The sequence below is a fragment of the Bos indicus x Bos taurus genome, chromosome 16, assembly GCF_003369695.1.
Source record: "Bos indicus x Bos taurus breed Angus x Brahman F1 hybrid chromosome 16, Bos_hybrid_MaternalHap_v2.0, whole genome shotgun sequence".
In the NCBI taxonomy this organism is placed as follows: domain Eukaryota; kingdom Metazoa; phylum Chordata; class Mammalia; order Artiodactyla; family Bovidae; genus Bos; species Bos indicus x Bos taurus.
The window spans coordinates 29,427,149-29,441,229 of NC_040091.1; the positions used below are offsets into that span (position 1 = coordinate 29,427,149).

Genomic DNA, 14,081 nt, shown 5'->3' on the forward strand with positions numbered 1-14,081 from the left:
CAATATTAGGAATGAAGAAAGGGGTGAAATACGCATGTAATTGAGATTTTAAAATTAGAAAGAGTACAATCTGAACAATTTTATACAAATAAAATTGTAAACTCAGAGAAAATAGATAATTTTCATAGAAAAAAATGTAACTTACCAAAACTGACTCAGGAAGAAATAGAAAACCAAAGAGACCTATAACCATTAAAAAGTTTGAATCAATAGTATAAAATCTACCTGGAAAACAAACAAAATAAGAAGAAAACAAAACCTCACTGAAGCAAAGGTGATTTAAAGTGAGTTCCACCAATTACATAAGAAACAGATAATCCCAGTATTATAAGAACTGTTCTAGATCCAAAATGGGTAAGGGTGGGGTCATGGCTACCTTGTTCATTTTATAAGGCTAGAACAACCTAAATACAAAAGAAGGCAGACAAGAAAATTTGAGAAGGAAAATTATACTGCAAACTCAGATATAATCAATGTCAGATATGAATCTCAGATAATAATTCAATATAAAATTTTAGCATGGTCAATCTAGCAATTTGGTCAAATATAGCAAGCAATATAACTTGATGATAAAGTTACATTTACATTCAAAGAATGTATGCTTTAACACTGGACAATCTATGTCACTCATCATATAACAGGAAAAACACTCTGATACCCACTCAATAGATGCAGAAAAATGATTTGAATGTACAACATTAACAACCATTACATGGCAATCAGAAACAGAAATTTCCTTAATCTGATGAAGAATACATACCAAAAGCTTACAGCAAATATACTACTTAATTTAAAACTACAGGGAAAACACCAATAAAGCTAGGAACAACGCAAAGAAGCTCCCAATTACTACAACATTAATACTGTGCTGAAGATCACTGACGGCATGACAGGAAAAAAAGTACAGCAAAGTAAAAATGTAAGGACTGGAAAGGACAAAACACAAAGCTGGTCATTATTTGCAGATTATAAGATTGTCTATATAGAAAAATATACATATAGGATCTATAAATTGTTTTGAACTAATAAAAAAAAGCTTAGCAAGCTTGCTTGTTTCAGGATGAATACACATACAAAAATCAACTGTGGTCCTAAAGAAGAGCAACAAACTATTAAAATGCAAAATTTTAAGTTATCCATTTATAATAGCCCCAAAACAAAAAACTCCACAAGGTATCTAGGAGCAAATTTAACAAATAAAAGTAATGAAGTTACCTTTACATAATTTACCTTTACCTGAACATAATTATAAAACTTTACACAAATAAGATAAACCTAAAACAATGAAGACAGAAACCATATTCATAGATGGGAAGATTGCAAGTTACAGACAAAGTTTTCCCAAAATTAAACTCTAAATTCAGTGAAGGTCTTCAAGCTTGTATATGTGAAGGGGTGTTTATCTGTGTCTGTATGTATATAAACCAATAATATAATCCTAACAGTCATATGGAAAAACAAATGGCCAAGAACATCCAAAACAATTTCAGAGAAAGAAAAAGAATTACAGCAAGACATCCCCACACAAAAACTGACTTCTTATAAATATATAGATTAAAATGGTTTAATTTTGACTTCAATGTGAGAAACAAAAAGCAAGCTGAAAGTTAATACAGAAACTCACAAACTTTGGGAAAGGTTAAAATTGAAGCAACTATCCAGGTAATAAATAATGATCCATACAAAATTATATAATCACAACATTTCAGAACACCAGATATAAACATAACATCCTAAAGGCTTCCAAATAAGGGGGGAAGAGTATAACAGAAGCTTTGATAATTAGGATGGCATCAGATGCCTCAACAGTAAATTAGAAGACAACGCAGTGTCTTCTAAATTCTAAGAGAGAGTAAGTTCAAATCTATAACATTATGTCCAGTCTATAAAAATTATTCATCAAGTATAATACAAATGAAGGCATTTTTCAGACACGCAGGATTATGAAATATTTACTTCCAATGGAACCTTTCTGAGGTTCAGTTCAGTCGCTCAGTTGTGTCCGACTCTTTGCGACCCCATGAATCGCAGCACGCCAGGCCTCCCTGTCCATCACCAACTCCCGGAGTTCACTCAGACTCAGGTCCATCAAGTCGGTGATGCCATCCAGCCATCTCATCCTCTGTCGTCCCCTTCTCCTCCTGCCCCCAATCCCTCCCAGCATCAGAGTCTTTTCCAATGAGTCAATTCTTTGCATGAGGTGGCCAAAGTACTGGAGTTTCAGCTTTAGCATCATTCCTTCCAAAGAAATCCCAGGGCTGATCTTCTTCACAATGGACTGGTTGGATCTCCTTGCAGTCCAAGGGACTCTCAAGAGTCTTCTCCAACACCACAGTTCAAAAGCATCAATTCTTCAGCGCTCAGCCTTCTTCACAGTCCAACTCTCACATCCATACATGATCACAGGAAAAACCATAGCCTTGACTAGACGAACCTTTGTTGGCAAAGTAATGTCTCTGCTTTTGAATATGCTATCTAGGTGGGTCATAACTTTCCTTCCAAGGAGTAAGTGTCTTTTAATTTCATGGCTGCAGTCACCATCTGCAGTGATTTTGGAGCCCAAAAAAATAAAGTCTCACACTGTTTCCCCATCTATTTCCCATGAAGTGATGGGACCGGATGCCATGATCTTCGTTTTCTGAATGTTGAGCTTTAAGCCAACTTTTTCACTCTCCACTTTCACTTTCATCAAGAGGCTTTTGAGTTCCTCTTCACTTTCTGCCATAAGGGTGGTGTCATCTGCATATCTGAGGTTATTGATATTTCTCCCGGCAATTTTGATTCCAGCTTGTGCTTCTTCCAGCCCAGCGTTTCTCATGATGTACTCTGCATAGAAGTTAAATTAGCAGGGTGACAATATACAGCCTTGATGTACTCTTTTTCCTATTTGGAACCAGTCTGTTTTTCCATGTCCAGTTCTAACTGTTGCTTCCTGACCTACATATAGGTTTCTCAAGAGGCAGGTCAGGTGGTCTGGTATTCCCATCTCTTTCAGAATTTTCCACAGTTTATTGTGATCCACACAGTCAAAAGCTTTGGCATAGTCAATAAAGCAGAAATAGACGTTTTCCTGGAACTCTCTTGCTTAACTACCACTAAATGAGAAGAAAGACACAGACAGATCCAGGAAACAGAGGATCCAATACTAGAAAGCAACACATTAAATTCCATGATGATGAGGAAAGGTAATTCTACGATGACAGTTGTATAGTAGGCCTATTGGACAGTGGGCCTACAGACTAGAATCAGAGTATGCAAGCCTCCAGACAAGAGAATCACTAAGTTATTCATTGTGTCTGAGAAAGAAAGGAATTGCTCAATTTCCTAAATGTAGTAGAGAGTTTGGGGATAAACTAGTGAGAAGGCTGCGTGCCAAAGAGTTGATGCTTTCAAACTGTGGTGCTGGAGAAGATTCTGGAGATTCCTTTAGACAGCAAGGATATCAAAAACCTGTCAATCCTAAAAGAAACAACCCTGAATATTCATTGAAAGGACTGATGCTGCAGCTCCAATACTTTGGCCACATGATGTGAAGAGCCAACTCACTGGAGAAGACCGTGATACTGGGAAAGATTGAGGGCAAAAAGAGAAGAGGCCAGTAGAGAATGAGATGGTTAGTAGCAACACCAACTCAATGGACATGAGCTTGGGTAAACTCAGGGAGGTACTAAGGGACAGGGAAGCCTGGCACTTTGTAGTCCATAGGGTCGCAAAGAGTTGGACATAACAACAAAAGTGAGATTTATACAGAAAACTAAGCAAAGCAAATGAGTCACTTACTCCGGGGAAAACAAAGAGCTGTTCAAGAAAAGAAATGTAATTAAAACAAATAAAATAAATAGCATGGCACAGTCATAAATAATATTTGTATAAGTATTTTTAAAAAACTGAACAGGATTTAATGAAAGACTATGTGATAATTACAACACAGGGAAGACAGGATGTGTAAGGATTGGTTGAGATAGGTGTAAGAGATCTGAATCCTCATCTTTCATGGTGGAAAATTAGTAGATAATATATAAAACTAAATAACAAGAGACAGTAGTATGACTACAATAATAAAAAATAAAAGAAACAACAGAATAAAGAGCTGAAGGATTTGTATGTGTCTGTCTGTAGAAAAAGAGACTTGGAGGTGAGAAGGACCTAGGACAAAGGAATGCTGTTTTTGTGGTAAGTTTTCCTAAAATATGTAAACATCACTTGATAAAAATAAACAAGTAAAAAAGAAGATTCCTTCATTATAACTTTCTTAATGGAGGACCAACATGCTATTATGTCAAGAAAAACTACTTGGAGATGATTAATAAAAAATGAATGACTAGAAAGAATTTCTGACTCTACAGAATTTCAGGAATAAATCAGATCAAGGGAAACACATACAGGCAGAAATAGCACTCAATGCGTTCTGGAATGCACAGGAATTTGGAGAGCTGAACAACAGACTCCAGAGGAGTCCCAGCTTTGAATCTAAGGCGCTTATAACACGCAGGACTGGGGAAACACTACCCGTTCCCCTGGAATTCTGTTTCAGTGTATCTCCTCTCCAGAGTTATGGACCACAGCTTTATGGTGCCACAGCCTCCCTGACTTTAATCTGTGTTTTCTCAACTCAGCAAAACCACCATGCTATTTCTCTCCCTCTCATGGCGTCCCCAGCACTATCTACTTCCCACTTTATACTTCATACACATGCAGTTACCTTAGAGCAGAATAATTATATACACTGGTTTTACAGTGTTTGTGTGATATTGCTGTATCTTTTATTTCCACCTATGTCATAAAATCCACATTACATTTATTTTTATTAATCAGATGTCTCTTATGTAAACTTAGAAAGATTAGTATAGTCTTTTTTCTTTATTCTTATCCTATAAATCTTATTTATCGTATCTGATATTCTTTATCATACAGATCTAAGTATCCAAATGGAATTGTCTCCTTTGTAGTGGACATCCTTTAGCATCCAGGCCTCTTTCACTTATCTGAAAAGGTCTTCATTTTGAAGAGTATTTTTATTCGATATAGAATTCTTGGTTTAGAGACTTTTTTTCTTCTTTCAGGACTTTAAAGATATCATGCTGTGATTTCTCACGAAAGGTCAGTGGTTATTCTTACCATTTTCCCACAGTATGTATGGTTTTCTCCTTCTAGCTGCTTCCCAATTTTTTTATCTTTAATTTTCAGTAGTTTAATTGTGATGTGGCCAGGCACGGTTCTTTTCATAACCTTGAAATATACCAGGATTCTTAAATCTGTTTTTCATCATATGTAATAGCTTGAGCCATCAATTCTACAAATGTTTTCTATTATTATCTCATCTTTTTCTAGGGCTTCTAATTGTATGCATCCCTAGGCCCCCTGTATTAATTTTGCTTCAATCTTTTTCTCTCTGTTCTTCAGATTGCTTGATCTCTCTCAATCTATCTTCAAATTCACTGGCTTTTTCTTTTTTCATTTCTAACCCACCATTAACTTCTTACGAACTTTTTATTTCTATTAATAATTATCAAATTATAAAAAGATTCACTTGATTTACTTTTCTGCTGACACTCCTTGTCTGTGTAATTACTAAGACTAATATCTTCTTTTGAACGTATTTATGATAGTTTCATTAGTCTATGTCTGGCAAATCCAACATCTGTGCTACCCAGGTTTCTACTGACTACTTTTATTTTTAAATTCTGTATCACAATCACTTAAGTTACCCACTATTTATTTTTGGTCTAGTGATTTTTTACTGAATGCTGGTCACTGTCAATAAGACATTGTACAGAATATGAATTCTTCCATCTTCCTCTGAAGAATATTAATTCTTTAAGCAGTTAAAAAAATACTAACTTGAATCTGGGACAGCTTACAGTTTATTCTTTAAGGGCAGATTTATAAAAAACCTAAGATTCATCTTGTGATTCCCAGGTGGCTGAGTATTAAAGAATCTGCCTGCCAATGCAGGAGATGTGGGTTCAATCTCTGGGTCAGGAAGATCCCTTGGAGAAGGAAATGGCAACCCACTCCACTGTTCTTGCCTGGAGAATCCCATGGACAGAGGAGCCTGATGGGCTACAGTCCATGGGGTTGCAGAAGAGTCAGACATGACTTAGTGACTGAACAACAACAACAAAGATTCATCTCAAGCCTCTTCATTTGGAGGACCACTTTCACACTCTGCTGATTTTACCAGGACTTGGATTTAGGCTGCTAGATAGTTTTAGGGTAAGACTTACATGTAACAAACATCTTAACTAGCTCTCCAGAGCTAATAGTCCAATGTCCCCTAGCACTGTGTCTCCTCCAGCACTACTTGATTTCAATTAATCTGTTTGATTTTCAAATGGATAAAATTTATTATTTGGTAATTCTCAGATGTTCTTATAAAGTTGGCCCTCCATGTCTCCTGGTTACACATTTGCAGATTCAACCAATCAGGGATCAAAAGTTTTTTTTTTTTTTTTAATTTCCAGAAAGTTCCAAAAGGCAAAATGAATTTGTTACATGCTGGCAATTATTTACATAGCATTTACATTGAAGTAGGTATTACAAGTAATTTAGAAAGAAAAGTGAAGTCGCTCAGTTGTGTCCAACTCTTTGCAACCCCATGGACTGTAGCCTGCCATGCTCCTCCATCCAGGGGATTTTCCAGGCAAGAGTACTGGAGTGGGTTGCCAGTTTCTAAGTTATCTGCTTAGGGTAAATTCTCAAAAGTCAAATGACTGGTCCAGAATAATGGGATGTTTTTATGGCCTTTGGAATGTATTATACTAAATTACTTTTCAAAAAGTTCCTACCAATTAAAATGATATATATTTGGACATCTACTATACAACCAGGAAATTAATATTACTACTACTACTACAAACATGGAATAAAATTGAGGCATGTAAACCACTAAGTAATTGAGAGAATATAATGGAGGGGTCTAGGGGACAACAGAGGATGAGATGGTTGGATGGCATCACTGACTTGATGGATGTGAGTTTGAGCAAGCTCCGGGAGTTGGTGATGGACAAGGAAGCCTCGTGTGCTGCAGTCCATGGGGTCTCAAAGAATCAGACACGACTGAGTGACTGAACTGAACTGAAGGTTAGCAGAAATAAAGCAAATGGTAACATAAAACTTAGAGGATTTTCTGATAAAAAACATTCACTTGTTATACACTATCCCTCAGGAAAACTAGACAACTAGTAAAGAAAGAGAAGAGAAATGAAAGTGAAGGAGTCACATCTTTCTTTTTCCCTCTGGGATTTATTTTCTTCAGTCCTCTGGAACTGTGAAAATAAGTTACGCTAAAGAAGAAACAAACAAGAGTCTCAAAAAAGGCATAGTATTATCAATCTTAAAATCATTAATATAAGCAGTAGAAAATGGTGCATGAATTTATAGAAAAGCCCTATTATGAGTAAGCATGCCTAAGTGGAAGGAAGTAAAGCACAGAAAGACAAATGGATAGAAGGATATTTGATAGATAATATAAACAGAAGGATTCTAAAACAGATAAAGGAAACAAGGAGGAAGGGTATAACAGTTTAAGATTTATCTTTATTTACCGTTCCATCTTCCATCAGCTTCAGACATGAACCAAAATCTGCTAACCGAATATGTCCATTCATATCCATCAATATATTGTCAGGTTTGATGTCTCTGAAAAAAACAGACACATTCAATTTTTAGTTGGAAAAAATAAATACAATCAGTTACTTGGTAAGATGGAAAAGACTCTTAAAACTCCCCTGGACAGCAAGAAGATCAAACCAATTAATCCTAAAGGGAATCGACCCTGGATATTCATTTGAAGGACTGATGCTGAAGCTCCAATACTTTGGCTACCTGACACAGGCAAAGAGCTAACACATTGGAAAAGACTGGGAAAGACTGAGGGCAGGAGGAGATGAGGGAGACAGAAGATGAGATGGTTGGATGGCAACACTGACTCAGTGGACATGAATTTGAGCAAACTCCAGGAGAAAACAGTGAAGACAGGGAAGCCTGGTGTGCTGCAGTTCACTGGGTTGCAAAGAGTCGGACACGACTTAGCGACTCAACAACAACTTGGTAAGATAACCATTTTTGTCTGAAAATCTCAAGTTTTTTCAGAATTACTACTCTATGAACACATATTTCTTAGTTATTTTATGGGTTCAAATCCTCTCTCTGGTTCGTATTAAAACTTTCTTAAACATCTGCAGTTTCAGTGTTCTGGAGATAAAAAGTGCTTGGTAATTCTCAGGCTACATTAGCCTTACCCTGCTTCCTTAAGATATGCACAGTTTCCAATGTGACTACAGTAGGCCTACTTTCTGCATACAAAGAAGAGTCATAATCACTTGATTCTAACCCATGAAATTGAACAGGAAAAAATATACTTCCTAGACCCTGAACATAAATGTAGATAAATACTCAGTTACTGCAGGTCATTACACAAAAATAACTGTTTCATAAAACTGATTTGGAAAACAACTGAAACTACTACTTAATAGTGATCTACATTATATAAAGCTATTTACAGATGTTAAGTCAAGCCTCGTAAGATATCCAAATATAATTAATAACAAGCTCTATCACTCCAGTTTTGGCATTTGTTTTTACAGTATTGCAAAACTCTGTGGCAGGTATCCCACTACAAGGGCAGAGCTGAGCAGTTCTGACTATGGCCTTCCAAGTCGAACATTTTTCCTACCTAGCCCTTTATAGAAAAAGTTTTCTGACCCCTGTATTAGCTGATTGCTTAATATAGACAGGCAGATAGACAGACTAAAAACAACAACCTGGATGGGAAACGGGTTTCATAATCCTCAATATTTGAACTTACAACCTTGACTGTCAGAGATGCTATATTAAGAAAAGATTTTCTGCTGTTTGGAAAACACTAAAAAAGTACACTTTAGTGCTAGAAGGAACCTTAGATACTACCTAAACCATATTCTGATGCAGGGAAAACTGTACTTTATTCTTTATTTTTAAAAACATTAAAGCTATATAATCATTATACATAACTGCTACTGGCAGATTTCTCAGATTTTAAAGAAGACAAAAGAAATTATAAAGACAGAATTTATAAACATCAATAATATTTTCAGTTATAAGGAAAATAGGAACTATTAAAACCTAGGAGAAATAAATTATATATTTATAATAATTAATGAAATGGAAAATATTTAACAAGGCATTATAGATAGTATTGATACTCCTCTAGTATCTCATTTCCCTTCCTGATATCACCCTCTTCCTCCACTCCCCAGAGGTTAGCAACCACAATCCTGAATTTGGTGTTTACTATATATCCACACTGACCTAGAACCAGACATCCTGGAATGTGAAGTCAAGTGGGCCTTAGAAAGCATCACTACGAACAAAGCTAGTGGAGGTGATGGAATTCCAGTTGAGCTATTCCAAATCCTGAATGACGACACTGTGAAAGTGCTGCACTCAATATGCCAGCAAATTTGGAAAACTCAGCAGTGGCCATAGGACTGGAAAAGGTGAGTTTTCATTCCAATCCCAAAGAAAGGCAATGCCAAAAACTGCTCAAACTACCGCACAATTGCACTCATCTCACACGCTAGTAAAGCAATGCTCAAAAGTCTCCAAGCCAGGCTTCAGCAATACGTGAACCGTGAACTTCCTGATGTTCAGGCTGGTTTTAGAAAAGGCAGAGGAATCAGAGATCAAATTGCCAACATCTGCTGGATCATGGAAAAAGCAAGAGAGTTCCAGAAAAGCATCTATTTCTGCTTTATTGACTATGTCAAAGCCTTTGACTGTGTGGATCACAATAAACTGTGGAAAATTCTGAAAGAGATGGGAATACCAGACCACCTGATCTGCCTCTTGAGAAATGTGTATGCAGGTCAGGAAGCAACAGTTAGAACAGTTAGAACTGGACATGGAACAACACACTGGTTCCAAATAGGAAAAGGAGTATGTCAAGGCTGTATATTGTCATCCTGCTAATTTAACTTCTATGCAGAGTACATCATGAGAAACGCTGGATTGGAAGAAACACAAGCTGGACTCAAGATTGCCGGGAGAAATATCAATAACCTCAGATATGCAGATGACAACACCCTTATGGCAGAAAGTGAAGAGGAACTCAAAAGCCTCTTGATGAAAGTGAAAGTGGAGAGTGAAAAAGTTGGCTTAAAGCTCAACATTCAGAAAACAAAGATCATGGCATCTGGTCCCATCACTTCATGGGAAATAGATGGAGAAACAGTGGAAACAGTGTCAGACTTTATTTTTCTGGGCTCCAAAATCACTGCAGATGGTGACTGCAGCCATGAAATTAAAAGACGCTTACTCCTTGGAGGGAAAGTTATGACCAACCTAGATAGCATATTCAAAAGCAGAGACGTTACTTTGCCAACAAAGGTCCGTCTAGTCAAGGCTATGGTTTTTCCTGTGGTCATGTATGGATGTGAGAGTTGGACTGTGAAGAAGGCTGAGCGCCGAAGAATTGATGCTTTTGAACTGTGGTGTTGGAGAAGACTCTTGAGAGTCCCTTGGACTGCAAGGAGATCCAACCAGTCCATTGTGAAGGAGATCAGTCCTGGGATTTCTTTGGAAGGAATGATGCTGAAGCCGAAACTCCAGTACTTTGGCCACCTCATGTGAAGAGTTGACTCATTGGAAAAGACTTTGATGCTGGGAGGGATTGGGGGCAAGAAGAGAAGGGGATGACAGAGGATGAGATGGCTGGATGGCATCACCGACTCGATGGACCTGAGTCTGAGTGAACTCCGGGAGTTGGTGATGGACAGGGAGGCCTGGCGTGCTGGGTTTCATGGGGTTGCAAAGAGTCGGACACGACTGAGCAACTGATCTGATCTGATCTGATATCCATGAATACTTTATTAGTACATGTATATGCAATCATTGACCATATACTTTCCTGAATGTCTTTAAACTTTATAATTGATATTAAACTGTGTGTATCCTTTTGAAACTTGGTTTTAATCTAATACTATGTTTTTAAAATTTATCCATGTTGACACATATTGTTTTAGTTCATTATTTTAAATGCTATGTGGAATATTTTCATACATGTAATTTACTTATCAATTCTCCAGATTATAGAATTTAAATTATTCCCAACAATTTTAGGTTGTTTTAGATTTTTATTTTGCTATTACACAAAATTCTGAGATGAATGTTTTTTACAAATACCTCCTTAAACTCACATAGGAACATTTCCCCACACTATCTAGAAGTGGAATTGCTATGAAAAGACAAGTATGTTTTTAATTTTACTAGCAGGATTACTATTAAAATTAAGACTTTTGTTTGTGATAAACAGGGAGGCCTGGTGTGCTGCAGTCCATGGGGTTGCAAAGAGCCGGACAAGGCTGAGCGACTAAACTGAACTGAATGGTCATCTTAGATTTTTCTTTAATGAAATGCTAATTAAAATGTTATGCCTTTTTTTATATTGTATGTGTACTGTTTGTTTTTGGTTTATCTTCAGGAATTTTGTTTCCTCAAATTTACCTACATGTGTTAGAAATCTGTTCTCCCAGCATGTGGGCTTGTTCTCCCATATTGTTTAATGGATCTTTCTTATTCATAAAAAAGCATTTAATGATAATGTAGCCTTATAATTTATCATTTTTTTTGTCTTTTTTCAGCTTTACGGGGACAGAATTGACAAGCAATACTGCAATACATTTATAAGTGTACAAAATGATAATTAATTTGATATACACAACATTGTGAAAGGATCTTCACCATTTAGTTAACACATTCATCATCTCATCGAATATATTTACTTTTTTTGTGTGCGAACACTTATGTTCTACTCTCCTGGCAAAAAGATATTATCAACTATCATCATCATGCTATACATTAGCTCCTTGGATCTTGTACATCCTAAAACTTAAAGTCTGTACACTTTTACCAAGTTCTCCCTGTTTCCCATACCCTCAGTCCCTGTCAACCACCATTCTACTCTCAAAATTTGCCTTTTTTGTCCTAAGGTAGCTCCCTTATCTTCTCCTCCCAGGAGTCATCAAGACAGTGTCCTATATTTTCTTTTAAAAGTTTTATTTTTCATTTCAAGTCTTTATTCTCCCTGGAATTAATTTTTATTTTGTGTGAGATAAAGGCCACACTATATTTCTTTTTGTCCCAATACCATTTATTGAATGACATCCTTTTACCACTGATTCTTTTTTTTTTTTTTTTTTAAATTTTATTTTATTTTTAAACTTTACATAATTGTATTAGTTTTGCCAAACATCAAAGTGAATCCACCACAGGTATACATGTGTTCCCCATCCTGAACCCTCCTCCCTCCTCCCTCCCCATACCATCCCTCTGGGTCGTCCCAATGCACTAGCCCCAAGCATCCAGTATCGTGCATCGAAGCTGGACTGGCAACTCGTTTCTTACATGATATTTTACATGTTACAATGTCATTCTCCCAAATCTTCCCACCCTCTCCCTCTCCCACAGAGTCCATAAGACTGTTCTATACATCAGTGTTCTTAATAGCACCGAGGTCATAAATCAAGTGGATCTATTTCAGGACTTCCCATGTAATTTCAATGAACAGTCTTTGGAACAAAAGGGAGCCTATTAACAGGACAACAGGCATGAACTGGAACTGTCATAGGCAAACAGAGGTAGGGCTGCCCTATCTACATGCCTATACTTAGACTAATATCACACTGTCTTTATCGTGACAGCTCTATATGACCTCTCTATACCAGTAGATCATGTTTTTAAATTGCCATGGCTCTTCCAGATAAATGCTAGAATTAGCTTAGTAAGCTCTATAAAACATATTGAGATTTTGATGGGAATCACAATGACTTTGGGCTTCCAGGGTGCAGCAGTGGTAAAGAATCCGCCCGTCAATGCGGGAGACACAGGTTCAATCCGTGAGACACAGGTTCAATCCCTGGGTCGGGAAGATCCCCTGGAGAAGAAAATGACAACCCACTCCCATATTCTTGCCTGGAAAAATCCCATCGACAGGGGAGCCTAGCAGGCTACAGTCCATGGAGTTGCAAAGAGTCAGACACGACCTAGCAACTGAGCACAGAACAATGACTTTACAGAGTAATCTGAAGAGAAATGGTATCTTTGCAATATGACTTTTTCCATCCATGTATCAATTAACACTATAGACACATTATATCTTACTTAATGTATATAGACACATTATATATTAGTTACAAGTCTTCTTTTATGTCCTTCAATAATACTGAATATTTTTTCACAGAGAGCTTACTCATCTTTTGTTATCAATAATCTTACATACTTATTGTGAATACGACTTTCTTCATAGAAACATTCTCAATTTGCTTCCAATCTTAATGGGCATGTTTCTAATATTTCACCATTAAATATGATCTTTGGTTTAGATTTTTAGTAGAACCTCAATATTAAGAGAATTTCCTTCTACTTTCACATTGCTGAAAGTATCAGGAATGGATATTCAATTCTGTTGTCATTTTTGGTATTTTCTTTTATCGTTTTTCTTCTTTAACCTGTTAATACAGTGTATTACACAAATAGATTTTTCTTCTTTTCATGGTCCTTTATTTTTAAAAAATTTTTAATGGGAGGAAGATTGCTTTACAATGTTGTGTTGATTTCTGCTGTATGACAACACAAATCAGCCATAATTATAGTTATGTCTCCTCACTCATGAGCCTCCCTCCGCTCAAAAAGATTTTTTAATGTTGAAACTTCCTTGCATCCTGGGATAAAACCTACATGGTCACACTTTTGTTTTTAATGTGCCACCAGTCACTGAGTCTAGAATTCTATCATAAAGATACACTAGTAAATCATATGCCACTAAAAGAACATACTGACTACTATAATTTCAGAAGTGATTAAAAACTTTCAGAGATATTAAGTTTATCTTAGCATTGAAAATATATAATATATATGTTACTGAATTCAATCTTTATTAAAACCTTACCTTTATATTCATAAGTGACATTGTTTCATGTAACATTCTCTTCTTGTACTATCCTTGTCAAGTTTTCTTGTTAAGGTTTTACTATTTTCATAAAGTAAGGTAAATGGCCTTTAAAATTTTCAAATTTTCTAAAACAGTTTAAACAGGATTCAAT

At 36.4% G+C, this 14,081-nt stretch overlaps 1 protein-coding gene across 18 annotated transcripts in view; it reads right to left on the bottom strand.

Moving 5' to 3' along the window:
* Positions 1–14,081, bottom strand: part of CDC42BPA (CDC42 binding protein kinase alpha) — a 296,769-nt gene that overhangs the window by 141,140 nt on the left and 141,548 nt on the right. For all 18 annotated transcript variants that reach the window (XR_003514893.1, XM_027564637.1, XM_027564634.1 and 15 more), the window contains exon 6: positions 7,548–7,641. Coding sequence is in view for 17 of the 18 variants with exons in the window: in XM_027564637.1 (XP_027420438.1) it covers positions 7,548–7,641 (94 nt within the window). In the remaining variant the exon portion in view is untranslated. The remainder of the gene's footprint in view (positions 1–7,547; positions 7,642–14,081) is intronic.